This window comes from Apodemus sylvaticus, chromosome 6 (assembly GCF_947179515.1).
Source record: "Apodemus sylvaticus chromosome 6, mApoSyl1.1, whole genome shotgun sequence".
Lineage (NCBI taxonomy): Eukaryota > Metazoa > Chordata > Mammalia > Rodentia > Muridae > Apodemus > Apodemus sylvaticus.
In genome coordinates, this window is record NC_067477.1 from 138,528,649 (window position 1) to 138,549,083 (window position 20,435).

Here is a 20,435-nt window from a genome sequence, read left to right on the forward strand (position 1 = left end):
GGCAGAGGCAGGTGGATTTCTGAGTTTGAGGCCAACCTGATCTACAGAACATGTTCGATGACAGCCAGGGCTACACAGAGAAACCCTGTCTCAAAAAAAAAAAAAAAAAGAATATCAATTGTTCAATAAAAATACAGAGACTAACAAATAATGTGGAAAAAAGGATTCATCCTTCTGCATGTAAAAAGGAAATCCATACCTTAACATAAAGGACAAATATAACTTCATTTATCTCATAAGGATAGAAGAGAAAGATTTCAAATAAATGGACCTAAGAAGCAAGTTGGTGTAGCCAGTTTAATATCTGACCAAATACACTTCAAATAAAGAGAGCTAGGTAAGGGCACTAAATACTAATAAAAGAAAATATTCGCCAAGTGACCACTGCAATTCTTAACATCCATGCACCAACAAGGATAGCCAAGTTCATAACATAAATACACTACAGCTTAACTCACATGTTGACTTTCACACATTGATCGTGTGAGACTACCTCACTGTTGTCAATAGACAGGACATCCATACAAAATATAAACAAAGAAATCTTGCAGCTAACCAAATAATTTAGATTACAAATCTAACACATTTACAGAACATTTCACCCAAATACAAAAGAATATATCTTCTTCTCAGTACCTCATGAAACTTTCTCATAAATTGGCTATATTCTTAGACACAAAGTAAGTCTCAAGGAATACACCAAAATTAAAATAGTTTCCCACATCCTGACCACTATGGATAAAAGCTGGTTATCAATAAAAATCGTAATAACAGAAAGATTATGTACTCATGGAAATTGAACAACTCGCTAAGTAAGAAAAAATGGGCCAAGAGAGAAATTAAGAAAGAAATTAAAGACTGTCCAGAATTTAATAAAAATGGATACACAACATTCCCAGACACAAACTACATGATGCAGATGGTGTTAAGAGGCAAGTTCATAGCGCTAAGTATCTTTGTAAAAAGTGGAGTGATCTTAGGCTAGTAACATAATAACACACTTGAAAGGCTTAAAACAAAAATAAGAAACCTTACCCAAAAGTACTAAATGACAAGAAATATTTAAAACAATACAATAAAAAAGAAAACAATAACAAAAAATAAAACAAAGAACCAAGGAAACAAATTAGATCTTTGAGAAAAATAAACTGACAAGCTCTTATCCAAATTAAATAAAAGATGGAGAGACGATAAAAGTTAACTAAATTAGAAATGAAAATATGTACATCAACAGACATATTGGAAATCTAGAGAATCATAAAGACATTATATTAATAACATGTATTCTACCAAATGCAAAATTTAAATGCAATGAATAATTTTTGTCAATGCATAGTACTTACCAAAGTTACATTAAGATCAGATGAACAATTAAGATTAGAGAACAGAGAACTATAACCCCTAATGAAATAAAATCACTAGTAAAAATCTTTCAACAACAAAACAAAGCAAACAAACAAACAAAACAAAACGCTCAGTTTTGAGGACCAACCAAGATTTTAACCAAACTTTGAGAGAAGTTAATTCTAATAGTATTCAAATTAGCCCAGAAAAGAGAAAGAGAGGGAACATTGACCAACTGGTTTTATGAGGTCATAGTCACCCAAATCCAATAATGAAAGAGAATTACAGAGCAATTCCCCTTATGAAGATAAGAGCAAAAATTCTCAATTAAATATTTACAAGGCAAATCCAAAAACACATAAAAATATCATCCACCATGATCAAGTAGGCTTCATCCCAATTCAACATATGTAAATCAATAAATATAATCTTCAAATAAACAAATTGAAAAACAAAACCATATGGTCACTTCATTAGATGCAGAAAAAGTCTTCCTTTGACAAAGTCAAAAACCCTTTTATTTAAAAACAAAAGCCTTGAAGTGATTAAAGACTCAAAGGGCAGAATGAAGACAATATATAGCCCATAGCCCACATCAAGTTAAAAAGAAAGAAGCCTAAATAATTCCACTAAAATTAATATCAAGACCTATCTCTTTCTCCAGACCAATTCAGTATAGTAGTTGACATCTTAGTTAGAGCAATAAGGCAACTAAAGCAGATTAAGGGGACACAAATAGGGAAAGAGGAAGTCAAAATATCTTTAATTACAAGTGACATTATATAAGTGGCCCTAAAAATTCCACCAGGAAATTCCTACTCAACAAAGTAGCTGGATACAAAATTAACACACAAAAAACAGTATACCTCTTATACTTAATGAAAAATGGACTGAGATAGAAATCAGGGAACCAAAACTTATAATCACCTCAAATATACACAATATCTTCAAGTAACTCTAACCAAGCAAGTGAAAGACTTGTGTGATAAAAACTTTCAAAGAGTCTGAAGAGAGAAATTGAGGAGGGATTGAGAAGATGGAAAGGTCTCCCATGCTCATATATTAGGAGGATTAAAAAGATAAAAATAGCCCAACACAATTCTTCAAAGATTTTGAAAGGATAATTTTTAGCTTTATATGGAAATACAAATTTCCATATACTATTTCAGTATCTGCACTACTGAGTATAGTAATAAAAAATAACATGTTATTGATACAAAACATGCACTGATCAATGGAATTAAACTGAAGATCCAGACATAAATTCATAAATCTATGGATATCTGATTTTTTTTTTTAAAAAAAGCCAGAAATCCACAATGGGAAAAAAACCCCACAATATCTTCAACAATGATTCTGGTCAAAAACAATGGCAGCATGTATACAAATCAAATAGAAACATATTTATCAATCTTTGCAAAACTGAACTGCAAATGGATCAGAGATCTCAACATAAAATGAGATACACTGAATCTGATAGAAGAAAAAGTTTGGAATAGTCTTGACGTCATTGGTGCAGGAAAAGACTTTCTGTATAGAACATCTTACAGGCACTAAGATCAACAATCAACAAACATGACGTAATGAAATTGAAAAACTTCTGCACAGCAAAGAATGCCATAATTCCCATACAGTGGCAGCCTACAGAAGGCAACTACATATATAAAAATAGTGTGGTATTAAGAGTATACACATGGAGGGACCTATGCCTCCAGCTACATATGTAGGAGAGGACGGTCTTGTGATACATCAATGAGAGGAGAGGCCCTTGGTCCTGTGAAGTCTCAATGCCCCAGTATAGGGGAGTGCTAGGACAGGGAAGTGGGTGGGTTAATGAGTAGGGGGAGTGGGGATGCAATAGGGGGGGTTTGGAGGGGAAACTAGGAAAGGGGAAAACACTTGATATGTAAATAAAGAAAATATCTAATAAAAGGGGGGATCAGGGCCAAGTAGCATTTCAAAAAAAAATAGTGTGGTATTGATATAAAAGCTTGTAATGATCGATGGAATTAAACTGAAGACCCAGACATAAATTCATACACGCAATGATACTTGATTTTTGATGAAGAAGCCAGGTAAAAAGAATTTTACCCACCATGAATTTCATACAATGCTAATATCCAAAATATATATATAAAAAAACAAATAACCTAATTAAAATAATGGGGTACAGATCTAAACAGAGAACTCTCAAAGGAAGAAACACAAATGGCTAAGAAAAAAAAATGCTCAGAACCCTATCCATGAAGGAAATGTAAGTCAAAACTGCTTCAATATTTTATATTACCTCCCTCAGAATAACTAAGACCAATAAAATATGTGCACACCCACACTGCTGAGGAAGTTGTGGCGTACCAATCTGTACAGCCATGCTGGAAATCATGAACAGCCTGTGGTTGCTCCTCAGGTAGATGGCAATCTGGCCACCTCAGAATCAGCTACACCCCGTTTGTGACATTGTACTGAATAGTTTTAGGTCATCTTGGTGTAAATTAATATCCTCTGAGAATAGGAAACCTCAATAAAGGAAATGCCTTCCTAAGGTGGGGCAGTAGATAGGCCTCTGGGTGTATTTTCCTAATTCATGATTGATAGATGGCAAGTCCTTCGTGATTCATGAGTAGCAAGTCACTAAGTAGTACCTCTTCATGGCCTCTACATCTGCTCCTGCCTCCAGGTTTCTGCCCTGTCTGAGTTCCTGTTTTGGATTCTTTCAATCATGGATTGCTATTTGGAACTGTAAGCATTTTAAAAAATGAAACTAGAGTACTAATAACTTTTACTATGTAATAATTCTGTGAATGTGAATGGAATAACGTCATGATATCTACATGGTAACGCACAATACACAGCAAGTTCCTAATATAGTCACCCACAAATCACCAGTTCACTGTTGTGAATTAAAGGATTCAACACATGTCTGAGACTTGGGGTGAGCTCTGTTCCCACCTCACCTCAATTCAGTTCAATACTATTTTTTAAATTTATAAAACTTAGTGGATGCAACCCACCATGGAAATCTCATTTCCCTAAATCATAGGCATTATCTAACTGTGGCCATTCTGCCTCTTTCAGCCAAGCCACTTGTGCATTTTTAAAAGCTTCATTTGTTTATTTCTATTCTAACCATAAAATGTACTGTCTTTTAAATCTTCTACGACCCTAAGCAATAAAAAATAATAAATGAGAGACCAAAGGCTTTACTTGGACTTTTAAAATGTTCTAGCAAAGGTGACCCTGAAAAATTATGATGGTGTGTTACCAATTAGTTGACATTATCTAGAAAAAAAGAGGCTTAATGTTCCTCTGTTCTGTCTAGTTTTATATATCATAATTCTAGATGACATTCTTCATTGCAAATGCATACGGTGATATTCTGGATGGACTTATGCTCAGTATAGTCTGTCCTGAAGTCTCAATGGCCACTTTAAATCTCTTGGACACCAGGAGAGATAATGCATTCAAGTTGCCAAATTACTTTTATAAAACTTAGTGTGAAAAAAGTCAAGTCTCAGATTCCCAGGGATGGGGGAATGCAGGCAAATTCAAAACCCTAAAACAAAACAGACTTGAAACCACATGAGATAAAAGTATGTCTTTAAAACCTCTTCTTTCTATCTGTGGAGCTAAACATGACACAAGATATTCACCATCCTAATTTAATTTTAATATACATCCTATTTAGGGGCTTCATAGTTCCTAAGCTTTTACCATCTATTTTGTCATTCTGTCTTAATTAGGAACCCTCTATTTTATCAGATTCTGTGATACTTTCCGATTGTTACAAAATTGAGTTTCTAGTCTGTAAGAAAAAATGTCCTATTATATAATAAGCGTTTATGCATGGGCAACTATAAATTGTTTACGTCAAATGAATATTATTTATTACACTGGCAAAGAGATGAACGTCTGATTTTTAAATTCTATTTCTAGGAAATAAAGATAATTGAGCAAAATATATCTCAGGTAATAATCATTTCTAAACGCTTAACCTAATCAGCATTTGTAAGTGATAAGCTATGAGTTTGAAGTGCTTTTCTTTCATTGCCCCATTCAAGAAAATCAGTGGCAAGCCTCAAACCCAACAAAATTACATCATTATCAGTTGTCAATTAAACTACATGGTTTATTATATTTTACCAGGATTTATATTTATTTATTGTATAATTAAAAGATTAGATAAATGTCTGGGACGGGGGGTGAGTTCCTGCTTCACCTCGATGCTGTTCAATACTATTTTTTTTTAAATTTATTAAACTTAGTGGATGTAACTATTTACTCATTTACTGTGTATAGAGCATGTGTGTGCCAATATGAAGGTGGTGCCGGAAGACATTTTTTCCAGTGGTTTGTTCTCTCCTTCCATCCCATTTTGGTGGCAAGTTCTAGTCATCAGCTGATTCTGTACATATTCAATCTTGTGATCAATCTGTCTTTGCTGCTATAACATAAGGTTACAAGGGGGCTGGGACTACAGATGTTGAGTCCTCCATCTAGTCTGAGTTCTGGAATGGGATACCTAACAGTTACCAGGGTAGTGTAGCAAGTGCTTTTACCTACAGAGACCTCACATTGGCCTTGTTTTTCCAAGTTGTTAACTAATATGTTATATTCCTGAATCTAATCTACAACCTTCAGTACATTCATCTCTTATGTCTCGGTCTCTTTAGATCTGTGGATTTTGTCATTTACATATTTGGTCCTTGTGAAAATACTGGTCGTGTGTTTTGCTGGTTAGTTGGATACCAATTTTAAACACGCTAGGGATTTTTAAGGTGAAGGAATCGTAATTTGGAAAATTATTCCACTAGACTGGCCTGTGAGCAAACTTGTGTTACATTCTCTGGATTGATGATTAATGCGATAGCTCAGCTTGATCTGGTCAGTGTCACTGCTGGTCTGGTAGTCCTGGGAGCTGTGAGGAAGCCAAGTAAAGAAACACTGGAAGCACTCCTCTGTGGTTTTTGCCCAAGTTGCAGAATTGAGTTCCTGCCCCGACTTCTTTGAGAATTGAGGCATGATACACATCTAGATAGGTTTATGAACATTTATACTGATAGGAAGAAACTCATATCAAACAAGGTCATCTCACTGCTTATGACCAGCAGGTGGATCCACCAGTCTTTTGAAATCTCCAGAGATGAAGTGTTAAAGCATTTTTTCATCATTTACTCTTTCTTTTCAGCTACTCTCAATTCAATATCATGACAAGGTAATGTCTACTTCCTCATAATTAAATAATGAATGGAATCTAACACCCAATTATCATGCTATGAATTTAATTTGTTAAACAATGAGCATTGAAAACTTGGAGATAAAAGAGGGAGTTGGAAAGGAATCCTCACATAATGTCATTTTTAGGTTATAAGATACACTATTTCTTAAACAAATAAATAGCAAGTTAGAGCCAACTAATATTTTCTACAGCAAAAGTTAAGAGACATTAAAACTATTCAGAGCCTATCAAGTGTAGGAACAATTAAAAATCATAAAAAACATAGCTTTTATCTCACAGTCTCAGACATCTTTGATACTTAGCCAAGAACTTTAGCTCAGCATATTTAATATATTGTTCAATAAAATGGATTTTGTTTTTGCTTTTGTTTATTTATTTATTTATTTGTTTGTTTATTTGTTTATTTTGGTTTTTGGTTTTCTTGGATTTGGTTTTTTCGAGACAGGGTTTCTCTGTATAACCCTGGCTGCTCTGGAAGTTACTCTGTAGAGCAGGCTGGCCTTGAACTCAGAAATCTGCCTGCCTCTGCCTCCCAGAGTGCTGGGATTACAGGCGTGCACCACCACCGCCTGGCTGTCAATAAAATATTTATTATGCTTTAACAGCAAGCATATCCTCAAAGTCTTAGTAAAATTGAAGACCACAAAGAGAGATATTTGATATTAAAAATGGAGTTTTAGGTTCCTGTTCTCAAATTTCACATAGAATTTAAAGTGGAAATGTGGAAAATGTAAAACTGATAAATGCTTATCCATGCCAATAGAAATCAAACACTGGTATATTATGATAAATGCTCAAGATATTTGTAACTTTCTTCCAGTGAAAAATAACAATGGTGCGTTTTTCTCGCTGAAGTTTAAAATAGGTTCTAGAATCTGTTGACAACTGAAAATAAAAGCTGATGTAATTAAGCACAACATGGGATTAGTCTTCGCTTACAATAGACTTTTCCCCCCTCCAAGTCCTTAAGCTCTTTAATGTGCTAATTATAATTATTTGTAATGATTTACCTAATTCATTAATTGAACTTTTCAAGTGAAGTTTAAAAATAATCAGAGTCTACTAATGAATGCTACTGACTCAAAAAGTTAGTGTAAAAAAAGTACCTATGGCTTTCTTAATAGGGTTAATTTTATTCCACCTGTTACTGTTTAAATTTCCTAATCTTTATTTGTGCCTGCTTCACCAGAAGTAAGAGCCTAAGAAGTGCATATCCACCTACCAGCAAATAGGACCCCAGAGTACTGTCTATGCTACTGCCTGCCTAGGAAGTGCATATCCACCTACCAGAAAATAGAACCCCAGGCTGTACTGTCTATACCACTGCCTGCCGGGCTTCACCCAATGGTTTTGTTATTTGAGTTTCTGTTACCTACAGATAAGGGTTAATAGTTTGGACTAGCTACTACCTAGCATAGTAACCTAGAGAAAAATCAGTTGGCCTTTTAAAGGTTCAATTTGGTTATTTCACAAAGAAAGAAGCTGGAATAGAAAGACTTTGAGGATTGTTTCATCTTTTAAGTATTCTGAGCAAATGAAGTAGGTTTTCTTAATTACATCACACATAGCCAAAAATAGGTTAAACATAACTTATTAAAAATAGCACCAAACTTTTAATAGTAAATAATGAACTGTCTTAAATAATGAATATATTAATGATGACATGAGTTAAAAATGAGCAACCAATTTATCTAAATAAATGGGTTGAATTTAATGGCAATGATAAATGGCTTTCACATGACCTGAAATTTTCCTGTGACCTAAATTTTGTCAGATTTATCCAATAAGCAAAGGATCAACTGCCTAGCTAAAACCTATAAGACTTCATCCAAATTGTATAGCTAGAAAAACGAACTTGAACTATTGTGTGAAATCTTCCTTGTAGTTATTTCTCTTTCAAGTCCTCTCATGCCTAAAGGACTGACTTCGTTACAATATCTTAGACCTTCATTTGTTTCTTTTTTCACCCTCTATTAGCAATTTTGTTTTGAATCTGGTAGGTGTTCAATATCCTTGTTTCCCAATCCAGCTAATCTAGTGATCAAGAACATTTGTTTATGGTCCTATCTCACCACAGATTACCAGTTCACTGCTATCTACTGCCCCCTCCTGAAACACTGTGACATTAGGATGCTGAATGTTATAAAGGTAAACTGAGAGAGCAAGAGGCAGGAAGTAGGGAGGGAAAGGAGAGGAGGAGGAGATTTCAGAGGAGAAAAAAGGAAAAGGGAACTCATGGAGAGGGGATGCAAGGAGAGGGGGAGTAGCAGACAGAGGAGAGAAAGGGGGAGGAGAGGAAACATCTTTTCTTTAATTGTTCTTAAGTACTCACAATGCAGATTGTACTCATCCTGTTAACTTTTTACTCATTCTTATCTTTTCTCTTAGCATTGGAGCTATTTACCAGTTCCATGAATATTTTTCAGTCTCCATCTCTACCTGCTAATTCCAACCAATACATGCTTGCTTGAAAAGATCCAAATTTTGTTCCCAGTTTTTCATACCACTCACTGCAAAATAATCTATCTGGGAATCTATTGTGTACTTTTAAAATCTGTATTCTTATTTTTAAATATATTCTTAGCTAAATATGAAATAATTCTTATAGTTCCCCATGTGCTATGTTTCTAGCCTTGAATACTTAAAAATTATCTTGTTGCCAAACAAGGAACCTAGTAAGTTCTTTTTATGTAGTATATACATTCTTTACATATGTGCAGATATGTGTAATATATTCATGGAAATAAAATCACTTTGTAAAAATATAAAAGGTATTTTTCATATATGACACCAAAATTTATTTCCCAAGAAAATAATTTATTGGGAATAATATTCAGTTGTGGGCAGCAAAATGACATAAGGCTTTGTGGAGTAACATGAGAAGAGGAGGTTTATTTTTGTTGAGAGAGAACATTTTGCTACATAACTGTAATTAGGAACAAACCAGAGATTAATGATAAATTATATTCTAGAGCTTTAACTGACATGAAATAAGAAACAATTTCCTCAGATTTAAAGGAAAATATTATTTCTATGCTTTGCTTCATGCACAGAAAATAACTGAAAAAGGGTTTACAAGAATTTCAATATTTATTCTTAAATATGAATTGCTGGCTTGTAGGAATATTGCATTTCCAATAGAGCCTAAAATATACATCTCCTAATTAGTTTCTCTATTAAAGCCTTCCTGACAATTGTAGGGTAATACTATTGGTCAATGCTTTAGGTGTTTTCATTAAAGGTGTAGTGTCGCTACCATACAAATTGCTTCATATAAAAGCACTTACCACAAATGCCCATAATGGAAGGTTAAGTGCTATCCTTAATTACTAATTTCAACCCTTATATTTTGCAGTGCAGGCACTTTAAAAGGAAGCAAATGTAGTCTGTTGGTTCTTTTCCTGCCTCTCTGATTATAGGATTTGGTGCATTAGTCTAGTGGCTTTCCTAATGGATACTAACATCCCTAAAATTTTAAAATAAAAATAGCCAAACCACAAGCTGATATAAAACATATATACTAGACTATGATATTGAACTCATATTTAAAATCACTTTGTTCTAATATCTTTAATCTAGATCACACACCCTTTGAAATTTATATTCAACCTTTACAGCTTTGCTGCTGGTAAAAGACCAAGAAAAACGAATGTTTTAAAGTCTCATGCTGAAGTGCACACAAGGGAGATGGGTGGGTGGACAATTAGATAACATAATGGTGATGTCTCTGTGCTCTTCACAACATTAAGTTCTTATGTGTGTAATACCTGCAGAATTTCACGTTTTTATATGGATAGCACTTTCTCTCACATTTTTATATGTGTAGCACACTTGAAATTTTTCATGAGTGCTCTAACATCTTATATGGCTGCTATTTCATGTGTCCTTCACAATATCACCTGAAACTTGGCTCAATTTCAATTATTGGTGTTAATTAAAGCACTCTCTAGTGAATGGGCACCTAGAACCTAGAGTAGGTGTCTAGATATAAAAGATTATAACTATGACAATTGTTTCTAAATATCTGTTTCTTATTATTCATTATCAGCTTCCAATCTTTAAATACATTTTATGTCTTTCTCTTCCTTCCTTCCTTCTCCCTGCCTTCCTTCCTTTCTTCTTTTTCCTTTCTTTCCTTTTTCTTTCTTTCTTTTTTGTTTATTTGAGACAGTGTTTCTCTGTGTAGTCCTAGCCCTACTGGAGCTCACAATGCAGTCTAGGTTGACCTTGAAATTTTCCAGGATAACTTCATAAACACTTATTGCATGTGAGTATCTCAAGAATTCCCAGAAGTGCTCTTTATTTTCTTGATTTTAAATGCTATCATAATGAAGTATGTTACATTTCATTCATTATATATTTGCAGACCAAATGAAAATGTTAGGACTGAAAATAGAGAATGATAGAAGTCAGAGGACATTCAGACCGGTGTCAAGGAAATTTCCTCTCCTCACTATGGGTTACTCCCAGAGAAAACTGGTGTATAAGTGATAAATTATTTAATCAAATTATTTATTCCAAGAAGCAAATAATTACAACAAAGGAATTGCTTCTGTATTCATTCTTCTTACCAGTTTTATTGTGTAAAATATAAATTGGTTTTATGTTTTTATTTACACTGTGCCATAAACTGTACTGTAGGGAAAGAGCTCATTTTACAGACTTCAGTTGAGTGTCACTGTCATCCCAGAGTCCTCGTTAATCACTATAGCTAAACAAAAATGAAATGAACTCCCTTTACTCCAAGCTGCAGATCTGTGATGTAGTGTTTCTTTTCATCTCACTCCTGGCTACATCTCTGCTAGCCCCCTGCTCTGCTCAGTTGTTTTGTAAGTCTCTGTTGTGTGCCACTGTCAAAGGAACAGCTTTATTTGCTCTCAAAGAAAGTGTTATAATATTCCTTCTCTTGAATTTAAATGTTAACTGTTACTTTTGACAAAGCCTTTCCTTTGTTCAAATGCAAAGATTCAGTAAAAAGCTTTGACACGTTGTACTATTTTATGTGTGCATTTTTCTGGTGCACTGATGATCTGGATTTTGCAAAAGACAGTGTGTGGCTTCAAATTCATCTATAAAATGCCATTTGTACACAGTAGCAAGAACAGTTTAGGACAGTATTACATTGACATGACTCTAAAGTCTAATAAACACTTGATGGTTTTTCAGGAAAAAAAAAAACACAATTTGAAGAAACGGACGCAAACATTGCTTTGCTTTTCCAGTTGTTTTTCATAAAACTTCCCAGGTCCACAAGCCCTCACTTACCTGCAGGGTAGCGCTCGATGACTGGCCAGCTGTCCACCTGTAACGTGGCATTGCCACCACTCCTCGTGAAACGTACTACATGGTATTTCCCATCATTAATGATTGCATTGGACTCTTCAATGGCGATGTCATCTGTCCCAACGTTAAACTTAACTCCAATTTTTCCTTGGTGCTGTTAGGAAGGATGGAGGAAATGGTCTTATTAATTCAACAAATCAGTATTTGATAAGAAATGCACAGCAGGCATTGTTCAAGAACATGCTTAGGACAGCAGCTGCTTTCTTCTGATTCTATTTCTGAAAAACTGCATGCTATAGAAGTAAGATCTTGACATCTGGGTAATTCTGAGACATCTCTTTCATGGATAATTGATATTTTGGAAGACACACTTGCAAGGAAATTGAACTGCCTTCTTCCCAGGGGCTGTCCCTGAGAAGGTGCACAGCTGCCTGCCTGAGAGCACACATCCTCATGTCCTCTGATATCTCTCCTTTAATCTAGTCTCCCAATTTCACAAGAAAAACATGGATTAAACCCCTCCCTTTTAATAATGAGAGAAACCAAAGCAATGTGGTCTGTTTAGAGCCAAATGACAGATGTTCACAATACAAGCCATCTCTGTAACAGAATGGACAGAGAAATAGGCATTCACAAAAATGATTCTTAGTCATTAGTTTCAAACCACCAAAACATTAGCAACTTAAGACACACTCATTGCCTTTTCCTTGCAGATGATGAAACTGTATCATAAGGCTGCAGTATCTTGTTCAAGGACACACAACTTACTAAAGACATTCTGGAACTAAAGCGTGATTCCATAACTTTTAGGTTACATATTAGCTTAAGTAGAGTTAGCATAATTATCTACAATTAACACCCTCCAAGAATTATGCAAAGCAATATTAAAAATCATTCTAAGGGTAAAGTTGTGGCTGCTAACTTCAGAATGTCATCACCTATGGTGCCAAGAGAAACATGTACCTCGGTCCTCAACCTCGGAGAAGCATTCTCTGATAGCAGGGCTGTCAAGCCTACCATGAGCTGAGCTGCTTTTGAAAGCATGGAGATTTTCACATAATCAGTAGCACAGAATATGGGCATTTCAGGCCTTTGTCAGCGTCAGACTATCTGACTATAGTCAGACTTATCTGTGACTCCCCTTTCAACAAGCCTTGTTGAGAGAAACAACAGTGGGGAAGAGGGTTTTAAAGGACATAGAGATTTTGAGTGAGAACCCAGAAGGTTTGGAGTGCATACTTGGACCGCATACATTTAGACTGTGGAAGGCTTCTCCCTACTAAACTAGGCAAGATGATGCCATCAGTGTATAATAGAAAATCTTATATTCAAAAATATCTCTCAAATAAAATTAGAAGAAAAATGTCCAAGGTGCTGTTTTGGACACTGCTGAATACATTAAAGTTTTCTGTATCCCATGTATATATTACACATAAAGGATTTCTGATTATTTAATTTAATTTTAAAGTTTTTGTTTTCATTTATTTTAGGTTTGATAAACAACAAACAATTTGACTTTGAAATGTAACATTTCTTTCTCTTCTGAGTATTTATGTGTTGATTAATTAGACGAATGCTTATGGCCTAATATAAATATTTGCTATTTAGTCTGTGAAAAATCTATAAATGTATTCAATAAATTTTGATTGTGTTGGGCTGGAGAGATTGCTCAGTGGTTAAGAGCACTGACTACTCTTCTGAAGGTTCTGAGTTCAAATCCAGCAACCACATGGTGGCTCACAACCATCTGTAACAAGATCGGACACCCTATTTTGGTGTGTCTAAAGACAGCTACAGCATACTTAAATATAATAAATAAATCTAAAATAAAAAAATTTGATTGTGTTGAGTCTTCCTTACTCCGTTATTCCTCCCTTAACTTTTCCTCCTCCCAATTTCTTACAATCCAAATTTTTGTCTTCTTATTTATATATATATTATAAAACCCCACTGGGTCTAACCATCTACACATAGTGGGCACAGTGAAGCATAAGAAAGCTACCTGGGGCCACGCCCGAGCACATTTCCCTTGTTAATATTGACCATGCATGTACTAGTAACATATAACATCATATGACTAAAAGGAGATTCTTACAATGTACTCTAGACTTATCTCATACGTTAAAATGGTGCATTAGCTTGTACTCAAATATTTTTGTGTTTATTTAAATACATTATGTATGCATAAAAATCTCACTAATTTATTAAAAATAAGCAGTTAGTTATTTTGTTAAAATGAAGAAATAACAAATGTTCATGGGACTGGGAAATCTGCTTGAGGTTGTGTATCCTACAAATGATAGGGAAGCTTCATTTATGATGCCAAACAATATGGCTGCCTGAACAGGAACTAAACAAGTACAATACCAATATAACATGACAGAGGTAAATTTCATGTATGCTCAACTATAAACAAAGAATTACAACTTCAATCCTACTTAGAAGGGGGAAGAAAATAATCATGGAATGCAGAAGGACTAGAAACATAGGTGGGAGAGGGGAAAACAGGAACAGGATTAGGTATGGGAGTGGAGAACAGATGAGAATCCTAGAAGGCCAGGAGAATGAATGGAAATATGCAGGTTCAGGGGGAGGGAGATGGGGAGAGAGACTCAATAGGGCTGGTCTTAGCCAAAATGCCCAACAATGAGAAAGGGAACTAGATGAGTCCACCTCCAATAGATAGACAGGGCCTTCAGTTTAGGAATGAGATTACTAACCAACAGTCAAAATTTCTGATCCAGATTTTTTTCTGTCTAAAAGAACTGCAGGAACAAAAATGGAGAAGAGACTGAAGGAATGGCAGTCCAGTGACCAGCCCAACTTGGGATCTATCTCATGGGACATGGGGGTGAGTGGGTACCAAAGCCTGGCATTATTACTGATGCTATGATGCAAGCCCAGGACTTTCCTGAGGTTGGGATGAAAAGCTCTCAGAAGAGTTTTAAATTGTTCTTTTATCTTAGGTGCAGAGCTTGCAATCTAATAAGTACATGATTATACTTGTTAATCCAGAGTTAACTCATAGGGATTCTCTTCTGGTATTAATATCTTTCTTGTAACCAAAGAGATAAAAGAAACAATCAAACAAAGCAAAACAAAAACAAAAACAATTCAAGTTTCCACATTGCTCTAAGAACATGACTACCGTAGTTTGTTCTCATCAAACTCCCAATTCTTAAGGACAGCCAAATTTTGTGAATAGACATATCTTCATGCTATAGAATAAAAAATGTCTCATTCACTGGAGAGACTGCACTGAGGACAAAAATACTCTGCTCTTCAAAAGGGTCCATGTTCAGGGTTTAGTACCTATGTGTATCTAGAACTCTGCTCCAGGGCAAGGGGCCTTGTTATCCACACACATGTGGCATACTTATACACAAGTAATAAAAACAATCTTAAATATAATGTCCCCACTTTACAGATAAGTAAGTGCTTTCAACTTATCCTTAACCTCTTATCAAATGTGAAACATAAAATGCTTATTTCCTAGGGTATAGAACTGGTCAGCTTTTACAATGTTTGATTAATAGTCCATATTAAATAATTAATTATGAAATATCAAGGGTCACTGATGCTTAGAGAGGTCCTGGTTTTTAAACAGTGTCCATCTGTTCCGTGATTTGCCAATATGTTGCCTCCACTCTGAATAGCTTTAATATATAATGGATTCAAACATTGTGAAGTAGCTAGTGCAGTAATGAAGATCACCAGAGTCGAGGAAAATAATTCCTACTACAATTCACTGTCTACTTTATTCTACTCTATGCCAAGGCCTTGGAAAATCAATTTAAAGATAATTGATAGCCAAAGAAATATCTGTCTCCATGAGAAAAACGCATTTAATATAGTAAAATATCAAATACTACTATAAAGAATATTTGGTAAATCTAAAATTTCCTTCCACCTAAAAGCTCTAAATATGCTTCAAACCCAGCTCATATTGTTAGGGTAGAAAGTTATTTCAATTATATGAAAAATAAAACTCGCTGAACTTTATTGCCAATGAATAATTACAATTTAAAAGAATTCATTTCAAATCCTTACTCTTCGGGATTAAATGTGATTGCCTTGGTAATTTCTCATGAATATTGCATTAGCAAAACCAGTAGTCATTGCTGTGGACATGTGCTGATCTCTCTGCACCGTATCTTGCTTGGAATGAATAACTGTCTTATGCCATAATTTTGAAAATCTATTCTAGGAACATCAGTAATGAGGCATTTATAATTTAATGAAGTCTTTTGTGGATTCATTAAATAAATAGACACAAAGGTAATTATTGATTTTTTTCACAAAAGCTCATTTCTGAATAAGGATTATAATATTATGCCATGCTAAAAGGAAACATCATGAAATATGATACTAGATATGTACTTGAAAGTTCTAACAAGTGTGATCACACTGTCTAGTTCCTTATAAAATTATATTCAATTGAGAATACTTTGTTGCTCATTCAGTTATATTCTAATCTATCTACATACAAACTACATAAAATACAATGTACAGACACATTAAAATTTCTATTATATGGCATAAAATGGGCCCCAAGAGCTTCTAAAGTACAAATTTTACCCCTTTATTTCATTTTGTGTTTACTTCATCTACACCCAGAAAGGAAAGAACAAAATTTTAAAATTACTCTTGTCAGTATTTTTATTTATCATGCTCTTTGTTAGCAGCAACCAACAGGAAAGAGTGCAGCCCTAGCAGCCTAGCAGAGAGCCCTGTTTATGTTGTGTGAGCATCTGACATGTGCTGTGGTGTACTCCCATGTTCCAGAATTGAGGAAGAACTAGACTACATGCTCATGTGCACCAGATGACAGTGCTCACTTTAGAACACAGAATGTTTCCCAGGATCCAGAGCTACCTGGAGTCAGAATCAGACAGCATGCTGTGCTCTGTTTCTCCAGAGACTAATTCTCATCAGAGAGCCAATGTCCTATGGCAGGATGAGGTATGTAGGGTCTGAGGTCACTGTTGTTGATATACATAGTGCAGGGACTAACAGCAGAGAAACACCTGTTCTCCCTCCCCAAAACAAGTGAGCTGAAAAATTTTCATTGGGCCCTAACATATTCCAAAGTTAGGGACTTAACCCTGGCTGTGAATGGTTGTGTTTATTAATACAGATGATCAATAATGTAAATAAGTAATTTTAGTCTCATATTTCAGCAAACTCCCTTGTACCTTTCTGGACACTCCCATGTCACAAGTTCTCACTGCCCTGCCTTCCCACAACTGAGAAGCATCCTTCTTTATGCATTTCTTGAATACATAAATTCAAATATTTAGAATTCACTCTATGTGTAAGGACAGCAAAGACCTGTGAAATGGTGGCTTATTTATTTATTTATTTGTTTTGCTTTGTGTTTAGGGAAGTCTTTACCAAACTTATAAAGATAAGTTATGCATGTAAATATTAAAAACACTTCAAAGAGTAGAACTAGTGCCAGTGAAGAAAAAGGTACATAGAGGGGTGAGTATGAAAAATCTCAGGAGCTTCACACTCTGGAGGTGGACACAGTCTATATGGAGATTGCTATAAAACAGCCAGTGTAGAAACCCCACCTACACATATAGGTTCACTGTGTTTTTCTACTTCTTGTATCTTAGAATGCTTGCTAGTGGCTATCCATTGAGTTGCATATATTCACAGAGCATCTTACTAAACATACCTCAATAACATAGCATACCTAAAAGTTACATCTTAGAGAGCTCCAACAAGCTTCCCCAAGTTTCATAGCTGATAATGATTGGTAACTAGAAGCTGATCCAGTTGGTGGAGCTTCCTATAAAAGAATGGCATTAGCCATGTCTGTGCCCCAGGAAGAACATGAAACTAGAGTATCCTTAAAAACTGAATTACAAGGAAATTTTTTATTAAGTGCTAACAGTTGCATTCCCCAGCACTATACAAAACAGCACTCAAAGTAGAAACGGTCCAGGGAGATACAACTCAGAAAGGTCTCACCTAAGAGAGACATATTTTAAAACACTGCACATTTATTTTTCCATTCAACTTGCATTGAATAAAGTATATTTTACTTGAATGTAGTATATTTTTCAATTATGTCCCTGTTATCCAGAATTCTGTATCTTTCCTGATGCCATGACAACTTGACCCTGAAAATGATGCTTACACCCCAAAGGCATGTCCCTGTCTCCCTGTCTTAAGAGTGTCTAATCAAACTTTGTATACCTTTGACAGTTTTCCTTCTCAAGTGTCATTTTTTTGTGTTCCTTATTTTTTCTGAAATGTTAAATACAGTTTAGGATTGTAAAAACAATAGCTTAGTAATTATACCCTTCAAATCACATAACAGACTCCTTTCATATTTGATTTCTCACAAATTCACTTACATATAATATTTAAGTTGTAATTCACAGAAAATACTGTAAAACAACCTCATAAAGTAAGTATTCTGATATTATTTAAAAGGCAGATGCACTCCTCTATCCCCATTGTATGATTCCACAATCTTTCTATCACACATATTTGATTCATGAGAAGATACACAAAAATTATTAGCTCACTTAATTATTGCACAGCACTCAAGATTCATGGCTTTCATTACTACTAATATTTTTGTTATTCTATTGAAAGATGCTGTTTATCTTTAGAGCAGGTCAGCAGATGGAGGGATTCAGAGTAGAGGACATCTCCTTAGCTTTTACAATTGCTCATGTAACAAGATAACTGTCACACCAACAAGAAAGCAATCTTACTTAAAATTCTGGTACTGTGAAAAGACATGATGACCAAGGCAATTCTTATAAAGAAAGCATTTAATTGGGGGATTTTCTTACTGATTCAGAAGTCTATTCCAACATCATGGCAAGGAGTATGATGGTATGCAGGCAGGCGCTCTAGCAGTAACTGATAGCTACATCCTGATCCATAGACAGAGGAAGAAAACGGGGTTTGACATGGGTTTTTGAAAAGGCAAGGGCCACTCCTAGTGAGACAATCTTCTAGCAAGCCACCACGCCTAATCCTTCTCAAATATTGCCACTTAAGATGACTAAGTACACAAATATATGAGCCTCTAGGGAAAATTCTCATTCAAACCACCATAGAAGCTAGGAATTAGACACAGGGACATCTAGTATTTACCACTGGGCTCAAGAAAGAATATTCTAATTCTACTGTATGCACATGTGTGATGAATTGTTCTGCCATAGCTGCACTGAAGCATGGAATGCTTAACTGTGTAGCCTTCTTGTTCCTATATATCTAATGCCACTGTGATTCTAGAAAAGTTTAATTACAAAGGAAAACATAAGAAATATTTTAAAAAATAGGTATTTCCTCTTCAGTTGTATTTTCTAAATACACACCAATAACACCTAATTAGAAAATCAATCACTATTAGAAATTTTCAAAATTTATAAAACAGAAGGATTCTTGGATATTATTGTGCTTTAAATATCGACCTTCTTTGGTTAGAGAAAAAAGATTTTCCATTAGGTTGACATGTCAGTAGCCTGAGATGCCTTCAACATCTCAGTGGAAAATGAAAGAGCTTGTCTTTATAGATAAGAATCCAGCCCAATTTGCCAAAAATGTAGGACTTGGTAGCATAACTGAGAAATGATTAAAAATAGGTCCTGAGTTCTGATGATGATGCAGTCCTTCAGTGCTTCTCATTCAGTACATCATTTACCAATAGATACAATGAAATCAAAGTTAAAATAATAGATTGGGAGTCAGATGACTCAATGCCTCACTAATGTTTCCTTGAATAGATCAATAATTTTGGCAATAGTGTTTTGGGATCTTCCCAGCATCATTTATGAAGCCAATATTGGATTATGCTTCATGCCTCTTAAACTGTTTTTAAGGTTTCCACTACGGATTCAGCATCAAGATTATTTCGTGGTATTTTCCATTGGTGTGAATAGTATACTTTTGCATGATACAGTACAGTTTGACAACAAAACTGATACCCTCTTGAAAACTAGTCATCTCATCAAGAGTTGCCACTTCTGTCGACTGAAACACTAACCGCTACAAAATAGAAAAGTAGTCTATAAATGTCTTTATCTGTAAAACAGATAGTTAGTTTGGTTAGTAAGCTTCTCTTCTCCAAAAAATCACAGAAATGAAACCAGGAAAGAAGTGGAACTTAGCTTGGTCCCCACAGAATACTCAATTTCTCATTGGTAAAAATTGAGGCTATTACATCAATTTCCTTGACATTGAGACAGGAGCTAAGCTTGAGCGTTATCCAAGCAGTATCTCATTATGTATAGATGGTTTAGGGTTCTTGCTATGTTTTGTTTTGTTTTGTTTTGTTTTGTTTTGTTTTGTTTTGTTTTGTTTTGTTTTGTTTAAATGGCTCTTACTTTAAAATAGCTTTAGCTGAGTTGTAACTTTGTGTTGTTCAGATTGTATGGTCATTCAGGGAACCATATAAAACAAACATTGTGCTTCAGGTGTTGATTAAAACCCTAACCTTTGTTTTTCTGCTTTTGTATCTTTGGGCCATTACACAGCTTGTTATTAACCTACACTAGGAACTGGACAGGGAGAGGCTGTTCTATTAATTCTGCAAGATGTTGGC

At 34.9% G+C, this 20,435-nt stretch overlaps 1 protein-coding gene across 31 annotated transcripts in view; it reads right to left on the minus strand.

The window, feature by feature from the left end:
• The window catches only part of Nrxn1 (neurexin 1), a 1,158,653-nt gene that overhangs the window by 151,316 nt on the left and 986,902 nt on the right, over positions 1-20,435 (minus strand). For all 31 annotated transcript variants that reach the window (XM_052186621.1, XM_052186620.1, XM_052186611.1 and 28 more), the window contains one exon: positions 11,846-12,017. In XM_052186621.1, the coding sequence (XP_052042581.1) occupies positions 11,846-12,017 (172 nt within the window). The remainder of the gene's footprint in view (positions 1-11,845; positions 12,018-20,435) is intronic.